The sequence below is a fragment of the Thunnus maccoyii genome, chromosome 13, assembly GCF_910596095.1.
Source record: "Thunnus maccoyii chromosome 13, fThuMac1.1, whole genome shotgun sequence".
Classification (NCBI taxonomy): domain Eukaryota; kingdom Metazoa; phylum Chordata; class Actinopteri; order Scombriformes; family Scombridae; genus Thunnus; species Thunnus maccoyii.
This window is the reverse complement of record NC_056545.1, coordinates 8,537,780-8,558,044: the sequence shown is the minus strand read 5'-3', so window position 1 is coordinate 8,558,044 and position 20,265 is coordinate 8,537,780. Positions and strand designations below refer to the sequence as shown.

General features: G+C 40.9%; 2 protein-coding genes and 1 long non-coding RNA gene across 10 annotated transcripts in view; 1 reads left to right on the top strand and 2 right to left on the bottom strand.

Moving 5' to 3' along the window:
* Positions 1-13,573, top strand: part of rars1 (arginyl-tRNA synthetase 1) — a 38,057-nt gene extending 24,484 nt beyond the window's left edge. Inside the window, exons 13-15 of the mRNA XM_042431322.1 lie at positions 4,198-4,370; positions 9,942-10,189; positions 13,258-13,573. Coding sequence (XP_042287256.1) covers positions 4,198-4,370; positions 9,942-10,189; positions 13,258-13,367 — 531 coding nt within the window. The 3' untranslated portion in view covers positions 13,368-13,573. The remainder of the gene's footprint in view (positions 1-4,197; positions 4,371-9,941; positions 10,190-13,257) is intronic.
* A 798-nt stretch (positions 13,574-14,371) lies between these two features.
* Positions 14,372-15,601, bottom strand: LOC121910223. Its single transcript, XR_006099621.1, has 2 exons — positions 15,410-15,601; positions 14,372-15,252 (listed from the first exon to the last, which is right to left on the bottom strand). It is a non-coding gene; the product is annotated as an uncharacterized LOC121910223 (long non-coding RNA).
* A 2,880-nt stretch (positions 15,602-18,481) lies between these two features.
* The window catches only part of si:dkeyp-23e4.3 (rho GTPase-activating protein 7), a 122,755-nt gene continuing 120,971 nt past the window's right edge, over positions 18,482-20,265 (bottom strand). For all 8 annotated transcript variants that reach the window (XM_042431314.1, XM_042431313.1, XM_042431315.1 and 5 more), the window contains one exon: positions 18,482-19,188. In XM_042431314.1, the coding sequence (XP_042287248.1) occupies positions 19,080-19,188 (109 nt within the window). In that variant the 3' untranslated portion in view covers positions 18,482-19,079. The remainder of the gene's footprint in view (positions 19,189-20,265) is intronic.

The following is a 20,265-nucleotide window of genomic DNA, read 5'->3' as shown; positions in this document are numbered from 1 at the left end:
ACCTTCCAAAACATTTCCCTTCTCATCTGCGGAGCTCTGAGGACGACTCGACTGCGTGTGGTCTCTCTCAAACACTCGTTTTTTATTCTTCTCTTTCTCTCCTCCGTCTTTTCATCATCATCATCCTCTTTTTCTTCCTGCATCTCGTGTGTGTGTGAGCTCGAAGCTTTTTCTGAGTGTTTGTTTTCGCTTTTCATCTCTGAAAAGTCTCTGAAAAGTCGGACAGACTGAACTATTTGGATGTGGATCATACTTAAGTTATAATCATTGGCCGATAGCACCGAATAGACTTTGTTTAACTCAGAAAATCTTAAAACTTTAAGACAACTTCAAGCTTTGTCATCATGTGGGGACAAACACAAGTTCACTCCAACTTTTGGAACTTCCTGATGTAATTTTTTTCTTTTGACTTATAAGTTGATGATATTTTTGGATTTATTAAACAGATGATGATGATCAGCTGTGAGTCCAGTTTCCTTCAGCAAACATGTAGGAAATGTGGGCAGAACAGACTTTGACCTCATGTTTGACTTAGAAAGTTTTTTGTTTTGTTGTGAGAATAAATCAGGCAAATAAAAGGCGACAGAATCTGAGGCTGCAGTGTTGAGATTTAGACCGTTTAACGTGGGAGTTAAGAAGCGGAGAAGTGGTTTAAGTTTAAAAGGACAGGCCGTGACACTGTTTAACATCTGGCATCATAACAGGATGAAAATCACATAAAGCAGAATATGTCCTGTTTTTAAAAATGTAGCCATTAGGGGTCTGCCAGAATACAAACACATTACTGAGCAAAGTGCTTCCAAGAGACTCTCCATGACCTGTTGTTCCCCTTCTCCTTTCCACAAAGTTAGGTTGTAAAAAATAGGCAATAAATGAAAAGTGCAAAGCAAGAATCACCTTTGAAGTTCTTCTACATGTTACATGCTGTGCTGTCTCTGTGTTATGGGTGTATAAATAGGTAGAGGTCTGTCTGCAATGAGGTGATGAGTAAAGTTTTAGCTCAGTAGTCAGCGCAGTCGTCTATGATCTGGGAGACTCCAGTTCAAGACCTGTTGAGGGGACCTCCTTCGTAAGGTAGTTTATTCATGAACACTTATTGTAACACTTTAATTTTCTAAATTAAAAGTGTCATAAAAACAAAAACAGGATTTTTAAGCCTCTTTGCACTTTTATTCGAATACAAATACAGATACAAATAATTTTGCTGCCTCAACAAATACAGATACAAATACAAATACTGGGATCTGCTAATAAAGCAAGATCTCAGAGAAATTAAAATTTTGACCTGATTTTGACCAAATTTCCAGTCCTTCCAGTAGTTGTTTCAGAGCGATGGATCGTCAAACCATCCTTGAAGCCTTTTTGCTACTGTGGCAAAAAAAAAAGTCAATGTTCAATCACATTTTTTTTGTTTGGTTACTGAGATTCCTGCGAATCTGAAGTTGTTTATGTTCCCTGATTTTTTTAAGGTATAAAATCATTAGTCAGGGAACTGTTATGTTATGTCTTCCAGGGAAGTTTTGATGAGTATGTTTTTTATTTTCTCTCACAAATTACACACAGTTGCAATCCTCCTTCTCCATCACCGGCTCCTGTGCAGCTCAACTAGACCTTGTTAGAAGAAGAGACGTGAACAGGAAGTGTTATTTTTCACCTCCTGACATCCAGATTATTCCATCTATTTACAAGCCTTTTCTTCCCTCCCAGAGTTAGCATTAGCTGCTGCTGTTCACACAGAGGCTTTTCTGTTAATTTAAGCGTAGGTGTCTGCATTTGCTGATGTTTAAGTGTCTGAAATTAAACTTGCAGGAGGATAAAAAAGAACAGACAGAGAGAACCTGACCTGGTTAAGTTTTATCTGGAACATGTGATGCAGTGTAAACAGGCAGTGACTTCCAGTTGAACTGTACCAATTTTTTTTTTTTTTTTTATTGCTGGGAAGGTTGTGGGAAACCGGTGCCAGCGCAGTTTCCCTGCAGGCCCTTCTGCTCTGGCACTATGCTCTCTAGTCTGGGTCGGTGCCCACGTCTACCATCTGCTAACCCAGCCTCATTAATACCAACCCCAACCCCGGCCTCCATCAACCTCCGCCTGCACCGCTAACACTAAAGATTTGTTTTCTGCCGTTGTGTTGCTTCTGTTCTTCTCTCTCGCCTTGATTTTTGTTTTGTTTTTTGTCTCCTATACTTTTTATATCCTGTTATGGTCTGTAATTTCCTGCCTCGTCCTGTTATTCTCCCGTCCTGTTGTGTCACGCTGCATCCTGCTGTCTTTACGGCCTCAACTGACAAATATTTAAGTTCATTTATAATTATTAGGGACGTCCTGATGAACTCGTTCTGGCCCTGATCACGATACAGAGTCCAATCCGATGCTTCTGACCAGGGCTGCAGCTAAAAACGTATTTTCATTATCGATTTAATCTGCTGATTTTCTCGTCTCAACAACAATATTCAATTCACTATCACGTATGACTAAGAGAAGTATCAATAGCCACTGATTTTTCTGTCATAACTGCGACTTGGTTGTTTCACCTTTTGTCAGTCTCAGTGAACTCAGATGAGAGGAGCTGATTCACTGGAATAAAGCCGAACTGTTTCATCCTTAGAAAGCAGCCAAATGATACAAAAAGTTGCCCAAATGATCTGCAACCTGCCCGAAATGTATTTTTACCTTTTTTTTTTTTTACTGAATTAAATAAAAAGTAGCTCAATTGGGAATCTGGAAACAATTAAACAGCGGTGTTACAGAGTGGAGGTTCCTCCTTCACAAAGGTGGAGTTCAGACACAAACCCGACAGTAGTAGAGTTTTGTCATCTTAACTGGTAACAGCGACAGTCAGTGTTTGCTAAAAATGAGAAGCTGCTGGCTGGATGTTTTTGTAGAGAAAGAGAGAGTTGGAGTCCGAGTTCAGAGGAAACATGCAGTTTGCTTAACAGGACATCAGAATTCAGGGTCAATAAGATTACTGATGTTCCCAAATCAAAAATAATTAGACATCTTTGAGGTGCAAATGTTGAAAGGTAAACCGAATAAGATTCAATATGAATCTGAAATTTGAAAGGATACAAATTCAAAACTCCATCCCTACCTCCCCAAAACACCCAGGAAATAAAGATCGATATAAAAGTTTGTCTCTTTTATAAGCTTCCTTCAATTTTAGTCTGTCTTAAAACAACAGTCAAGAGCTCAAATGAATATTAAACATGTTTTTCTTGCTGTAATCGTTCCTCCTGTTCATACTGACCATTAGAAGATCCCTTCATAATGCACTTACAATGTAAGTTATGGAGGACAAAATCCACAGTCCTCCTTCTGTGCAAAAATGTATTTAAAAGTTAATCTGAAGCTAATATGAAGCTTCAGCGTCCAAATGAGTCAAATCAAGTAGATATCCTTCACCGTTACAGTCTCAACTTTTTGCCAAAATTACGCAGTGCTATCTAACATGCCATCTTTAGTTTGTTAACATGCTTACATCAGCATACAAGCTAAATGTTAGCATCATGTTTCCATGCAAACTGTATGCATGTTAAGACTCTAACATGATAAATGTTACGTGTTAAATGTTTGTATGTGAACACTGTACACATATAAACAAAACAAAAAGCTAACATGCTAAATGCATTCTAAATGTTAGCATGTTAACATAACTAGGTAGGCAATAAAGCTAACATTAGCATGCTAACTCCTCTACTCAACTCTTTTTTTGAGCCGTCCAAATGAGTCAAATCAAGTAGATATCTTTCAACGTTACAGTCTTTTTATTTCCTCTCGTTTGTCCTGCTTCGTCCCGTCATGTCACCTCGTTCCCTCCCTGACTTATTCTCTGCTTTACTGGAATTTTTTGTTTTTCCCAAATCAAATCTTTTATCATAAAACCTTCTGCATAATAAACTGCCTGTGGTATCAAACATGTATCAACATACAGATTCAGGGGGAAGGCTACGACTTGATGAGTCAGTTTAATCTTTGCCTGAAGTCAGTAAATTAGATTCATTATTCGATTAAATTCAACCCACTGGTTTTACTGTTAGGAGCATAAGGTGAAGTACCGCCTGCAATAATTACAAGCTGATAATAGCTGCAGTTATCACAGTTTTTAATGCCTTTAAAGAGTGTTGTCAGAGGGAGGAGGAAGGGGTGGTGGTGGTGGTGGGGAAAGATTTTCAGCTCCATATTTTTCTGTTTCTGCAGGTTCTGACCCCGGAGGAGCTAATTAAAGCCCAGAGGTCCGTCGCTTTTGGCTGCATCAAATATGCCGACCTCTCCCACAACCGCATCAACGACTACGTCTTCTCGTTTGACAAGATGCTGGACGACCGGGGCAACACCGCCGCGTACCTCCTCTACGCCTTCACCCGCATCAGGTGAGGATTCTGTTCAATACCAAGATGTTCATTTTTTCCAGCCAAATACATTTTGTAACTGCAATAAAAAAAAAAAACATGGCAGCAACATGAATCTGACATCAAAATATATATCGTCACAACTGTTGTATGGGAGTTTTTCCACTTGCACAGCGGACAAACAAGCAGACAAAGCTGAAATGTGCAACTTGTTGATGTTTGGTTTTTTTTGTGTTTGTCTTTGTTAGCGGTTTGGCTCTAGAGATAACGAGGTTTGTCAGCAGGTTATGGGTCCAGCACTTTGGTCAGAAGTCAAATATCTTGACTCCTGTTAGCTTGATCGGCATAAAATTTTGTGCAAATGAGGATTAAAGCTGCTGATTTTTGCTTTTAGCGCCGTCAAATGTAGCGTTTGTCCATTTAGTTGGTGATGAGACGGCTCTAAAAATACTCTTTACTTCAGTTTAAGGTTCATACCAAAATAGCGTTTAGCGTCCTCGCATGTAGGAAACAGCTTATAGCTTTAAATATGAATATTAATGAGGAAGATAAAGGCACGACCAGTTTGCTGTGTTTAGATTGATAAAAGCACTTTGTTTTTTGAATAAACTTCCATGTTGTTTTTTCTCTACTTTCACATATTACACGTTTTTTTTTTTTAAAATGCTTTTTATGTTTGCAAACCAGCTCTTTCCTCATCTTACCCCGACCAACAGACACGAGGGTTGTTTTTCATTCTTCTTATCAAAAACAACAGCAAGAAAGTGACTGTAGATATCTCCCAAAATGTCAAACTACTCCTTTAAAACACAACTGAGCCTAAATCCAGCTCAGACTGATGAAAGCTGAGCCTCACAGTGAACAGCTGAGCCATCCGTGCAGCAGATAAACCCTTTTAATTCCCCCCTCTTCAAAAACTAAAGATCTAAGACTAGTAAAGTTGTCAGTTCGTTTTGAATCCATCCAACAGTTTTACTCCCTGTCGCGTGAGGAACATGTGTGACTACAGACGTGCATGTGTGTGTGTTTCCTGCTGTCTGCCTTGATGTTTCAGGTGTGTGTAATTATGTTACAGAAGTTAAAACTTGGACACGTGACTCTGAGTCTTTCCACAAAGTGATGAAGAAGACTGCGTTCAGGCCGTCTGTCTTATAACACAAGATGCTTGATGCTGCTCAGAAATATGAACCCCAGCAGGCCGGTGAGCTCGACCGCTCCCTCTGGGACCCTGAAAATATCTGGAAAGTTAAATTGAGTTCCTCCGACACATTCCTCCCTCGTCTCCACTCCGTCCTGGCACAGTACCTCCCACCAGTACCAGTACACTTTCATTACTCGTATCAGATCAGCCTTGCGGACCCAGGAGGGGGCTTGTTGCAAGGGATTAGTCTTTGGGGTGTTTTCAGTCAGCGAGACCCAATTATTAGACCTCTTATCCGTGTATCAAGTGACCGTCTCCTGGCTGCAGAGAGTGCTGCGTTGATCCCCTTCCTCTCCTGCTTTCCCAGAGGTGTGAGGAGGAGGAGGAGGAGGAGGAGGAGGAGGAGGAGGAGGAGGAGGAGGAGGACATGGCACATCATCATGAAACACAATTTGGGGTTTGTTCGGTGGGAGGGGCGGGTGGATACCAGCAGAGTTCATACTTGAAGGCTTCAGCTGACTCGTCTGCCAGTGTGCCAGCAATCACTAGTCTCCGAAAAACAAGAGCAGCGGATCGATACGGACAACTTCTTCATCGTTCAGTTCGTCTGTGGACCGCCATCTCCTACATCAGGGGTGAAAATCTGATATCAGTTTTTGGTGGGGTCGATTGATGAAATTTTCCTGAGGGGGACACCGAGAGCAGTGCTGTAACTCTGCTAACTGAACGCTCTGTCGCCCTGCCAGCTAAGAAACACTACGCTGCGTCGCCAGCTTCTCTCATTGACTTGAAGGAGGCAGCGGATCAAACCATTGTGAGGCAAAGGGTGGGGGTCGCGATCTTTTGAAACGTAAAAACGTGCTATTAAGTGTCTATAATCAGCACAAATGCTTTCATTGCGTATTATTAATATTATTGAAATTATATAGTTGTGTTCACAGTGATATATTGGGTCCCCCCCCTGTGATTTCTGTCTATGTCCTACATGCCAAATAACGTATGATGACCCAGACAGACTGCGTCACTTAAAAATGTTGAAACTTTGCTTTTGACCTTGAAAAAAGTATGTTCCACTAAATCCATGAAGGTGTATGATGCAGGAGGGTAGTGGGACCAACAAAAACTATGAAACATCACTATTGCAGTTTCTCCGGGGTTTGAGCCCTTTTTTTTAAGTCAGATTGACTGGTCTAACTCGGGGTGGCAGGGTGCCCGGCAAAGATTGATCTTCTGGTTGTTGTTGGGTTTTTTCTCTAGCCCGGGAGGGTGAACGGTCTCGCCTGAGAGGATTTGATGCTCCTGCGTTCAGTCAATAGAGCACTCACTGGTGGCAGCTGCCCCCCAAATGTGGGTGTTAGAGAGTCAGAGAGGCCGAGGAAAAAGACAAAAACAGACAGAAAGATGGAGAGACTTTCTTAAAACCTCAAGGGGGGCCGTTCAACTCGGAGCGTCTAAATAGGAAAAATGAAGAACAGAATGGCAACACCTTTCAGACACATGCTCAGAGGTTGTACTAAATATATTTTACAAGACATGAAAATGAACAATTTCTTCAAAGTTTCCTGTAAAGTAAGTTGAACAAATTATAGTTAAAAACAGACAAAACAGTTGTTCAAGTGTTGTAGTCTAAGTCAGTTTAAAAGCAGTTTTTTGATTTCTGCTGGAACTTCCTTTAATTTAAACCTAAATATATATTTATAAATCTATAATTTAACATCGTGCTAACTGAGACATGCTAGGTTATACTAGCTTAGCAATTAATAGGAATTAATTTTAAGCGTACCCGTAGAACACCTTGTCTTTATTTTACTTATAATTAGTACCAAATGACCGGGTTCTTTCTAGGAAACTTTCTGGGAGGTTATTTGGAATTTAAGGACCTGGAAAATAAACCAGAAAATAAAATGTTCCTCACAGTTTCCCAGAACCCAGAATGACGTCTTCAAATGTCTCGTTTTTTCCCCGACTAACAATCCAAAAACCCAAAGACATTCAGTCATTCAGTTTACTCTCTGCAGCATTTTATTGTGAAGGTGCTACTTCCACTAACGTTGGAAGAATTTATTTAATTTTTACAAAAAAGAAGAGTCGGGGAAATGCCTCGTATTAAATGACTGAAGCGATTGTTTAAACCATCATCTAGTAAATTAGATCAGAAATGAATCAGAGCAGCTCGGCTCACTCTCAGCAAAAATGAACATCTTTTTTTACAATTTGTGAATATTCAGATTCAAGTGGTGATGTGTGAGAAGTGACAGCCACCTCTGCTAAGCTAATATCCTGGTAGAAACACTGAACACTGGTATAAAAGAGAGAAAGACCAATAAATCAGTTGGATTGTTTATTTCAGAAATATCTAGTTTGTCCACCAGAGAGCGCTGACAGGTTTATTTTTAAACTGTAAAATGTTCTGCTCAGTTAATATTTCAGTCACAGTTGTTTAAAAAAACATTAATTGTAAGGCATCGTTATCAAAATGTTTCTCAGATATCTGTCATCTACCTCAAAAATCAATTATCCTGATTTTAAATGTTCAGAAAAGTTTCTCAAAGTGACGTCTAAAACATAACTGTTTTTATCTAACAGTCGAAAACACAAAGATACTAATTTACAGTGATTAAAAAAATAGAGAAAAACATATTGAAGGAGCTGAAACCAGAGAATGTTTTGAGATTTTTTTATATATATTTTTTTGACAAATGACTTTAACGATCATTTGATTATCAGAGTTGTTTTCTGTCAGTCTGTCTCTCAGAATATTCTGCGTTTCCTCACGTTTCTAAACTCACCTTGACTGGAGTCGGTTACTGTTGGTGTTTAAAATGTTTTTTGCACTGAAAAAAAAAGAAACAGTCTGTGTTGTTGTTTGACCTGCAACAGAGGAACTTCAGTTTTCACTCTGTGCTACCAAACGGATGTTGACATGAAAGGCAGCTGTGTCACAGCTCCAGTCATTTCATTCTCCTGTATGAAAGGAACTGACTGGTTGGTAAATATTGAACAGATCCTGGAGGCACAACTGCACCTTGATCCACACATTTCTGCTGTTACACTGTTTTTTTTCATAACTCGAGCAGGAAAACTCATTTTTGCTTGTCTTGTTGTATATTTTTTTTCCCTTTTGTACTTGTTCCACCTGTTTTCTACTTTGTGTTGATGCTGTTTTCTCGTCCTTGAAAAGAGATTCTGGTAGATCCTGAACATTACAGCTCTTTGTAGCAAGCTAATAGAGTAACATAGAAATAATAATTTGGTAATATTACAGCACTTAATGCAAAATAAATGGAGTAATATCTGTTTAATGTCAGTTTGAGTAACCTGAGGCTTTCTTGGATGAACAAAAACAGTTAAACGCACAAAATGTAATTTCAGCCGCTAGGGGTCTCAATCAAAACAATAACAAAAGACGAAGCGTGATGATGGTGTGAAGTAGCAAGGGATCATGGGAGTTGTTGTCTTCGTTGTTAAATAACCAGCTTCACCGGGATAGGATTACTCCAGTGTTAATCATTCGGGATGTTTTTACCCGCAGAGGTCTCCTCCTCTCCAGAACAAACGGACCCGGTGATTACAGGTAAAAACACTGAATAAAGCTGTTTAACCTAAAAAAAAAAATCAGTGTTTCTCCGACGATGTACGGCGACCACCGGACGTCCGGTACGGGCTGTTAGCCGAGCTGCTGCTAACACTTGTTCAGTTTATTTCTCTTATAACTTTAGATCCAGACGTTCGGTCGGTTTCTTCCGGGAGCCGAATTATCCGCAGAGGTCTCCTCCTCTCCAAAAACAAACGTACACGCAGATTAAAACCGTTAAAAATACTAATTAAAGCTGTTTTACTTTTTAAAAAAAAATCAATATTTCTCCGACGATGTTTGGTGACCACCGGACTTCCTGGAGGGGCTGTTAGCCGAGCTGCTGCTAACGTTTGCCCAGTTTATTTCTCTGATAACTTAAGATCCAGACGTCCAATGAGTAAAATCCTTCTTCCGGCTAAAAGATATAGTTAAAAACCACCTAAATTTATCATGAAAATGTGGCTTAAAACTGAATAAAAGTCAATTTATAACAGTTTGTGTGGAACAACCACAACGCCGATGTATTATCTTGTATGTGTGTAAGTTACTCTTTGGTAGACGCCATTGTAGCGGACAAACACAGCGCCGCCGTATGCATCTTGTGTGTGTTTACTCTTTGGTAGAGGAGGTATGACACCATCGACATGCGACCAAATGAAACGGTCCGTTACTTTGATTAAATTACAGATTTCTCTGGGTTTGAAAATTGTTGTAAACATTTGGGATAATCTAAATACACAACTCAACAAAATATTTAACATAGGTCTAGTTGTTTTTCGACATTTTAATGTGGAATAATTACATATTATACCTTTTTAAAATGGATGTTATAATGTGTGCCATCCGTATTAATGGTGTTGTTGACGTCCTGCAGGTCCATAGCTCGTCTGGCTAACATCGACGAGGCCGCGCTGAGGAAGGCCGCAGAGACCACCGAGGTCCTGCTGGACCACGAGAAGGAGTGGAAGCTGGGGAAATGCATCCTGCGCTTCCCCGAGATCCTGCAGAAGATCCTGGACGACCTGCTGCTCCACACGCTGTGCGACTACCTTTACGAGCTCGCCACCACCTTCACCGAGTTCTACGACAGCTGCTACTGCGTGGAGAAGGACAGACAGACAGGTACGCTACCTGGAGGGATGAGAGCCGTGTGTGTGTGTGGATTATCTTTTATCTACAGAAGCTCATGAAGTAGTTCAACTTTTTACATCAAGGTCAAGGGTTTTGTTTTGTTTTTTCCAGCAACTATGTCATAAATCCTGAAAAAAAGATGTTTCCTTTGAGTTTTGTTTCTCTTTTTGTGCTTTGATCACCACAAACTAACTGATTTTGGGTAACATCAAGGTCAAAAAGGAAAACTCAGTTGTTCTGCTCTCAATGGGAATCAGCCAATTAGCAGGAAGTTTCACTCTGAGAGGATTTTCACTGAAAGCCATCTGAACACACTGTTAGCCCTTCACTTGTTCCTGTTAGCATTTTATCCCCGCAGCTCGCTGGAGTGCTAGCACTTCAGGCTTAGAGCTGTTTAATTATGCTAATTCTCAGTTAGCGCTGCAGAGCTACTGTGGCAGTAACCCCAGCTGGAGGTTATTATTGTATGTCATTTTTCTTGATTAGAAAGTATACACTTCAGACTGTGTGTGTGTGTGTGAATTGCAGAATACATGAAACACTGCCTTCACTCTCTCAGTTTCACAAAGGGATATTATAGATATTGTAACTTTTAATTGGACAGGCGCAGAGTGGTAGCTCCTGGGCACGTGCACCTGCTTTTTATGTTCATGTCTGTGCAGCGGCGCAACGTTCAAAAGGCCTGAGTGAAGTTGAATATTGATCAGAGGATGTGGTGATTGATAAATACTCTCTCAGCCAGTCATATCACTGGTCTGAAACAGTTGAGCCAATCACAGTGAAGCATGACAGCAATAGCTCAACAAATGAAAAAAAATCTGCTTCTCCAGAACATCATATTGTTACACAGCTGCGAACATCTGCAGCCAGAAACCGATGGTGTCCGCTGACTTAGTTGCATTTCTACTGTATGTAACATTGTAAACAGATGAGTCCGTATACCTTCAGCCACATATCGCTTGCTAATATTTGTGAAAATCAGCTGACATGATAAAGGCCTTAAAGTGGATCTTGCTTTGTTTATTACATGATCTTGATGCTCTGTTTTAAAGTCACAATCTACAGTCCAGACAGTGTTTGGAAAGTTACACATTTTTTTGTTTTTCAGGCTCTGTGAATTCAGCACATTAAAATAAAATAACAGATATCATACTAACGTCTCAGCTTTAATTTGGATTTAGATCAATATAGAAAGAACTGTGAGGGAGATGAAGCCTTTTTAACACATAGTGCTCAAACATGAAGCCAAACAAAATCATCATATGTAATATTTAGTAGAAAATCATTTCAGAGCTTCATTATTTCAGTTTTGTGTTTACATGTTGGATTTTCCTTAAAAAAAAAAAAAAAAAAAAAGGCTCATAAAAGCATTTTTGTGTACTGAGCCATCAGTTAATCGCAGATAAAAGTAGTTACATCTACTATTTCCTTGCAGGTAATTAAAATACACCAAAACTTTAAGAACAGAAGTGTCCGCCCGGCTTCTCTTTAATCTCGGTGGAGCTTCTTTCTCATCAGCTTTACTTCAGCATGAGCAGCACTCGGCCGTCGTCCCGCTGTACACTCGGGCGCGTCGGCTTGTTTGTGTAAATTACAAACTCATTTCGCTGTCTGTCATTGAGCATCGACGTGCACGCCCCTCTAACGAGCTGTCTGTTTAATGCACCCTCCGCTGCTCATCACAGACTTAATTTCTATTGGATTTCTGCTCCGTGCAGCAGTTTGGCCCTGACGGGGCGGACGGTCATGGGTGTAGCGTGCGGACGCAGATTAATTTTCAGTTGATGCTTCGGTGTCGGCCGCCGCTGTGTGATGGTAGCATCATTAAATCTGCCTTCTGACCTTCTGTTGTTTGTTTTGTATCGTTCTCTGCTCCACCTCTGACTGTTTGTCTGTTTCCCGTCTTTCTCTTCCCGTCAATCTGCCTGTTTTCTCAATTTGTCTGTTTCTCTTCATCTCGGTCACCTTTTCTCTTTTGTCCTCTTTTACTTTCCAGTCTTTTCCAGAGTTTATTTACGATCACACTTAGTATCCCAATTATAGTTCTTTAAGTATTTACACTCAGTTTTTGTGCTGAAGCACACTGGTGCTTTGGGCTTTTTAGCAGGAATGTTTACCGTGTTCAGCATTTCAGTTTAGCTTTTTTTTAAACTTTGTGTTTAGTGCTAATGGTGAGCTGATGGGAGCATAGATTGAAATAACTATAAACCAAAGTAAACTGGACGAATTCAAACCTGGACCTGGTGATGGAGGCTGCAGGTGGCGCTAGATTAAAAATCAGTTCTTCACCAAAGTCAGTTGTCCAATATTTGTTAAGACTTTCACCAAAAGGCAGAAATGTCAACCTGATGGTGGCGCTAGAGCAAAAGTAAAGGGGTCAGTAAATTCAGTAGGATTCATCCTCAGGGGACCATGAATGTTTGTACAAACTTTCATGGCAAATAAATCTGAATCAAAGTGGTAAACCGACCGACCGGCGTTACCATCCATACCACCCAAACTGGGACATTCCAACCACTAAAACTGATGTTGGTATGATCAGCTGATTGTTTTTTTCACAAGATGAATCACTACTCTGTCGTCCACTCCGTCCACTCCTAATCAAACAGTCGTAACAGAGTGGTACCTCTTTCCGTAATAAGTGATCTTCGGTTGAGTACAAACTACAGCCAAGTTTCATTGTGGCGCGTCCCGGTAGCCCACTCTGTGTTTCGATTCTCTCTACTGTCGTTATAATAAAAGAATAAAATGCCCTGAAATAGAAAGAAAAGAAAAAAAGAAAAGAAAGAAAACAGATAGCTAATTGATACTAATATGGAATTAATTAAAATCAATTAGTAACAACTCATTATCTGCCGACATTTATTATTTGAACCGGAGAAAGTGTCGTTCAGTTCTGGTTAAAAATGAGAAGCTAACACTGATTGTTTTTTACATTTCTCTCTTTGCTAATTTAGCGCCAAAGTAAAAGCCTAAACTATAACCAGCTATTGTAAGTTATGGAGAAATAAAATAATAAAATCTTAAATGTTCTTCTCTCTCTCTCTCTCTCTGTCCAGGTGAGGTGGTGAAGGTGAACATGTGGAGGATGCTGCTCTGTGAAGCCACGGCGGCCATCATGGCCAAAGGCTTCGACATCCTGGGCATCAGCCCCGTCCACAGGATGTGATGTCACACGGCATGACGTCACAGGAGAATGTCGATTAAAAAGTAAAGATAAAAATCGTGAGTCTGTCTCACTCACGTCACAGCTCAAACTCAACCAGACTCCATCCTGGGAAGGAACATCCTCACGTTCAGTCCCTTCATTAACATCTGATGTTTAAAGGATCTTTTTTTTTATTATTAAAGAACCAATATCAAACCAAAACATCATCCAGTCTGCTGTCAATCATTTTCAATTGTGTAACTGTCAGTTTAAAACCAGAAATCTTATTGTTACTTGATCTGTAAGCAAAAATATTCACTGATCGCCGACAGAGAAGAGAAAACTGACAGATTTTGTCAGCTGAAGATGGTGAATCTGTCTGAATCGATCCATTAATGACCAACACGCAGTGACTTTCTACTGCATCTCTCTAGTAGGTGAGGGCAAACAAGGTTATGTAAATACAAATTTGGCAAAAAATGACTCATAAACATGAACATACATGATACTAGAAAATGAAGCTTATGGTTGTTCTTTTCCGCTTGGAGGACCTTCCAGATAAGGAGTGCGGGGTGTCTCCATTCACGCCCCGCTACCTCATACCCAAGCTGAGCTACGCTAGCGACCTAATTTTACCAACATCAAAGCTACTATACACTTATTAGACGACCTGAATTTAGAGATTGAGACCAGAATGACTCGTTGAAAACAATAACTGATTTAGTATTTCTAGAGAGAAGTTGAGGCTTTTTGAATGGGAGCATCTAGCAGCCGTCGGTGGCATTTAAAGGTGCTTCACCCTCAAGTCGTGATAGTTACTGCTTGGTGAGGATTGAGGAAGGTTGCTTTTAACTCAATGCTGTAGATCAGTTCATTGTTGGTTTGGCTCTGCACATGAGATTTGTTGACATTAAGAAAAATACAGAAAATTACCAGACATGAATGTATTTTTTGGACGACACCACGCAAGTCTGTCCACAGCCTGAGAATGAATGAGCTAAAAACAGCACAAACTGCCATCAGAATAAGTTTGTAAGATACTTTTAATCACATAGAGAGTCTACACATAGACCCTTCAAGCATAAGTTTAAGGGTAATTGTTTTGCATGCTTCTGCTCTCCTGACTCTGACGTATAGAAAGTCGCATTTGACTCGAGCTGCTCTAAAGATAACGACAATTACAGTCTTCAGCCTTCTACGACTCGTGTGAGTAAATGGGCTTTGTTTGCATGAACTCCGAGTGCAAGGCAAACAAACCCATTTGATGAAGTTTAATTATACATCACAAACACTCCGAGGCAGCCTGTAATTGTTCAGTCCGCCTTTTACCCGGCAGACAGTCAGTGCACTTCCATAGATATAAAAGTTGTATGACTCCAGGAGTCACTACAAGTCATGCAATAGTTGTTAAAAGAGTTCTTAAGCCGCCGCCGAGAGGAAGACGTGTGCTTGTGTTGCGACCCATCTTTGAAACTTATGAAATATCTACACTCCTGCTAGTCGTCTCTCATCATCCTGTATGTCCCAGGACTTTATGGCTGATCTCAGTACCTTCTCAGGCAATAATTCCCACAGCAGCTTCATGAAAGATTCATTAAGCTTTCACAGAGCTGCTGCTGCTGCCTTTTTTTTTTTTTTTTTAAAGCTGCTGTTGAAGGACGGTGTTAAAGGTGTTTTGACAGTCACTCCAGGAGGAGAAAAGCCTGCCGCACCGCCTCAGTAACACCTGCGGAAGCAATAACATTCCCCGCCTCACCGTGGGGAGACGGATTTCATCACCCGGTGGCCTCAGTTGATATATAATCTCTCTCCCTGGTGTGTCGTGGTGGATGAGGGAGGCGGGGAGGTCGCCTGGTTGAAGGCCTGAGTGGTTTGGAGAAGCTGCCCGTGGAGACGTCTTCCTCAGCTGAGAGGTGGAAGGTAAATATTCATGTTTGCTCAGGTTTTGTACAATTTCTAGCTTCTATAAATAGATTTTTTTTTCAATGACAGTGTGAATAAACAGAGAACAGACCCTTTTCATGGCAGACATAGAAAGCACAGGTGTGAATAATAACACTTACGGTGGCTCTATCAACATTAATTGCCCCAGTGAGTCAGTGACTGAGCATGCGCAACAGCAGAGCGCTGCAAATGGCTCGGCTAAAAATAACGCAGCCATCATTAATGTTACTGATTCCACCTGTGCAAGTTAAAAGGTCTGATGTGTAAATAAGGGATGATTATCAGCGACTCTGCAGCTTCTCTCGACTTCACGGAGCTTTATAATGAGTTTCAGCTCATTGTTTATCTGTCCGGCTGCAACTTTACTGTTGTTGTTCACTGTCAGTGCTCTCATAGCGTCGTCGGCTGCAGCAGGCAGCTGTTTTAAGGGAAAAAGCTCTAAAATCTAATTGAACACTAGTGATGGAAAGTAACTAATTAGGACATTTAAGCACTTTTCTGCTACTTTATCCTTCTACTCTACTATAAAATGTGTGTAGTTTTTTTAGACCACTGCATGTATTTGATAACTTTGCAGATTCAGATTAATAATATAAAATATGATTAGCAAATAAATTATAATATATTATTAAAGCTTAAGAAAAGACATCACTGTATTGATCTCCAGGGAGGGAAAGTTACATTAGCTAACACTTAGCATATGCAGCATTAAAGTGATGTACACATTAACCTCCTCCACTCCACACTGACCCTATTTTGGAGCAAATTAGTGCCTAAAATGATATATCCAAAAATGAAACTGGCTGTAGCTCTTAAAACACAGCGACTATGTGCAGAAATATGATCACGCCAGAGAGGAAACCTCCCAAAGTTTCAGAGACACTCTAGGTGATGCAGAAACAGAGAACAGACGTGTGGTTTTGCCTGTAAGGATCAAAGGGCTGTAAACAAAATACCTCAAATTTAAAGATGGTGGATTTCCAAAAAGAACATTTGTAGATGCCGTACGTGTGTAAAAACCAGATCTTCCACATCACAGCAACACCATAAAGAGCGTGTGACGTAGAGAGGCAAGAGAGAAAAGGCTAACTAGCGGAGTTAATGCTGTACTTTACTTTTAACAGAGTATTTCTACACTTTGGTTTCACGACTTTTACTGCAGTAAAAGCTGTGAGTTCTTCCACCTCTGCTGTTCACTACCTGCTCAGCATCAAACAGCAAAAACACAGAGTTAGCTGTAGACTAGCTGATGAACATAGTGGAGCATTCAGCAGCTAAAGAGCCAGATATTTCCCTCAGGAGATGGTGGAGAGCGAAAACAGAGTGAATATTGGACTTATTACTGGACCATTAAAATAATTGCTGTTTATTTTCCTGTCAATCAGGTAACGCTTGCAGCCTTAACTGAGGAGCTTTTTTTTTCCTGAAATCAGCTGCCTGCTGCTGCTGGAAACAAAGCTGAGAGCATTGACACTGAACCAAAAGCCAAAACTGTGAGCTAAAAGAGGCTAAAGAGCTCCGTAGAGCTGCAGAGTTCCTGTTAATTATTTTATTTTGAAGGTCAAAATGATTAAACGCGACCAAACCTGCAACCTCTGGGTTACAGACTTTATAGATCACCACTTTGTTTTCCTTTAACCTTGAGTTCAGCTAAAGTTCACTTCATGGTATTTTAGCACCATATGGAGGAAACAGACTTGTGCAGAAATGAGACCTGCCTGCAGGCACTTCTGTGCTTCTGTTATTTGTAATTTGCATAAATTATTCCTCTTCCTTAAAATCCTGTTTAGACCGGGGCATGATGTCCTCGCCATGACAAGTATTTTTACTTCACATTTTGTCGCTCGGCGTCTGTCTCTCGCTCTGAGTGTTTATCAGCGATCTGATCTCTGAGATGAATCAATGAGATATGTAAATAAGCTTTATGCAAATCAGACACGCGTGGGTGTCGTGAACATAAGAGAAAGAGGGAAGGAGGTGAGTTTTTTTTTTGGAAGTCTGCAGCGCGATCAGACCGCCAGGCTTATTAATCTCTTGCGCTTCAGTGGCGCAGTGTGGCACCTCATCTTCACACTGCCTGCTGCTTCCCCCACCTTCCTCCCAAATTACAGTCGGTAATCTGTTTGGCACTTAAGACGAGTTACAGAGGAGAGGGAAAAAAAATAATAATAACAAAAAAACAACAGGAAACAGGTTCACAGAGAAATAAACATTTTAATTAGGTGTTTGGCACTGATAAGTTCTCACACACACACACACAAACAGACACACACACACAAAACATTTTCTGAAATTAAATAAACATATCTGGATATAACATTTGTATTTAGATAAACATTAAGTTAAATAATCTGAAATATGGCGTTTTGATGAATAAAACATTTACACACCTGCCTGACTTCACAAGTACAAGAATGACGAGTCTGAAAGCGACACATCGATCAAGACGGAGACATGCGGACGTCACGCTCTCGACAGACGAGAATAAATACAAATGTTAAAAAATTCAGGAAGTGTGGGGGGGGAGAGGGGAGGGAGGGGGGGTAAAGTTGTCTGGTTGGATATCTGTCAAGATAAGATAGTCCCTCCTCCGTCGATCCACAACTTCGCGGCGCTTCAAAGTCACGCAACTGAGGCGTCGTCCCGTGGAGAGGTAGATATCACTGGTCTTTTGAACTGTTGGCACCGGTGTGTCCTGTTACAGAGAGCGAGCGGGGGGCAAGAGTCACAGGGATGAATTTAGAAAGCGGGGAACACAGTCGCTCAAACGGGACAAAGAGACGTCTCACGGCGGCGACGGTCTGCGGCGCCGCGCCGAATTCCTCCACACAGCTGGATCCATCTGCTCTGTGCCACATGTTAAACAGGAAACAGTTTTTCTCTGATTTTTTTTTAAAAAAAAAGAAAAACGTCTCTGTGGGATTTTCGTTTCCCCTCATCAGCTCAGAAATTCACTGTCTCTGAATTAAAGAGAAAAACGAGTCTCTGCTCCGAACAGGTGAAGCAGCTTCCTCTGCCATGAAAGTGTTTTGGTTTTTTTTGTTGTTAGTGACCTTTTTTTTTTTGCTTTGATACATCTCCTCTCTCCTCTTCCCTGAATCCAAACTGTCTGGTGTCTGAAAGTCTGTTTCCTGATGTTTTCTGTCTTTATTTCCTGCGTTTGTCCAGGCAGCTGCCATGTGTTTCCCCCCCCCTCGCCACCCCTCGCCACCTCCCGCCACCCCCGCACCTTTCTCTCGCTGCAGGAAAGGATTTTATTGAGAACGATGACTCTTTCACCTTACATTTCTTTCTCTCTTAATAACAGATTTCAGGCACAGAATTGAGGCGAGATATCAAATTTCATCGCACACTTAGCTTCATCTCCCCTCAGTTAGAAGTCACATCAGGCCTCCGCTCTTCACCCTCTTATTAAAAACGTTCTTTGTGAAAGCTCCGCCGTCGTTTGCTGCTTTTTTTTTTTTTTTTTTGGTTGTGAATTTGAGTGTGAAGCGTAACAGACGCAGCAGGGGAGCAGCAGAGGGGGGTGCTGCCGGCAATCTGCAAGGTCACTGACACGTGCGGCAACTCCAGAAAGAAACGAACGATGTAGGGAGGCCCCTCAAAAGTTCACCTTCCCTGCTCGCTGCGCTGTGGGCCGCGACTTTCACTTTTAAAAACTTCAAGAGAAAGTTCTGCTGTTGAGGAGGAGGAGGAGGAGGAGGAGGAGGAGGAGGAGTGAGTGCTACTTTATTAGTGCAAAAAAAAAAAAATCATCCCTCAGTCCTCAGCTTCAGCTTCTGCATCGACTCATATCTTGGTCTCTTTGTATTCGGCCTTGAAGGAATCCTTGATCGCCAGGAGACGAGAGGCCAGGAGATGTCCGCTCACTCTGCTGTGCCACTCCTGCGACCGACCCCTGGAAGATAAAAAAAAAAAAAAAACATAAGAGATGAGAAAAGCAGGTTCATATCTGTTTAATTTGTGTAGATGCTTATGTTTTCTACGGTTTGTTGAGTTTTACAGTAACTTTATCATCATCCATCTTGTAAAGACATTATCTCGCACTTAAGAGGAAATCCACGTGTAAGCTGCCCTTTAAGATTAAAGATTACATCACGGTTAAAGGCTTTTTAGGATAAACCTAAGTGCATCTTTATATCCTGGTAATGAATAAACATTTCCCACATGCATTTTTAAAACACTGCAGGCAAAAGAAGTACAAACTTTAAGGTAAATTTGCATGTGTCTGTACTGCATACCCTCTAATGCTGCTTCAGTGATGTGAGAGATAGATATCATATTACATAAGTGTGATCTTTCAAGCCAAAACAGTTTTGTTGTTTATATTTTAAAATGACAGATAAGAGAGCTAATATTTTTCTTAATAATTCCCCTCAGAGGTGCAGCAGTCATAGCAAGAAAAGCACAGGTGTATACTGGTTGGTTGCTGGCTCACAGAAACGGTTTACTGGGACAGTTTGATGCACCTGTTCTATCATTAATGATACTAGTAGTTAAACCTGATCTATGGGTAATGTGCACCTGCGCTCTTGTTAGCATCATTAGTTTTATCTGCGCTATCAGAAACTGTTTCTGCTGCACTTTTCCTGTAATCGCGAGTCAAAACGTCCGCTGTGTAAAAGGAGTGATGGATCGTGTCTTCCACGGTTACTTGTTCTGTCTCAGCTCCACTTTTTTTTAGGTAAAGCACCATGTTATTTACTGCTAAAAGTGCACTTGTGAAAACACAATCCAAAAGTTTTATTCGCTGGAGTCTTTTACGTGTATCTAAACTTTTAAAGATTCACTGCAGTTTCAGGTGAACTCCAGTCCAAACAAAACATCCTTGATGTGTCTCTCGCTCACTGGATGAGGCCATAATGCATTTCATTTCCTCTGGAGGCGATAGGATCTGTTTCACAGGCCTGTACTGTAAAAAGCACCATTGACCTTGATGCTGTGGATCTGTTGTCTCGCCTTGAAAGCTAACAAG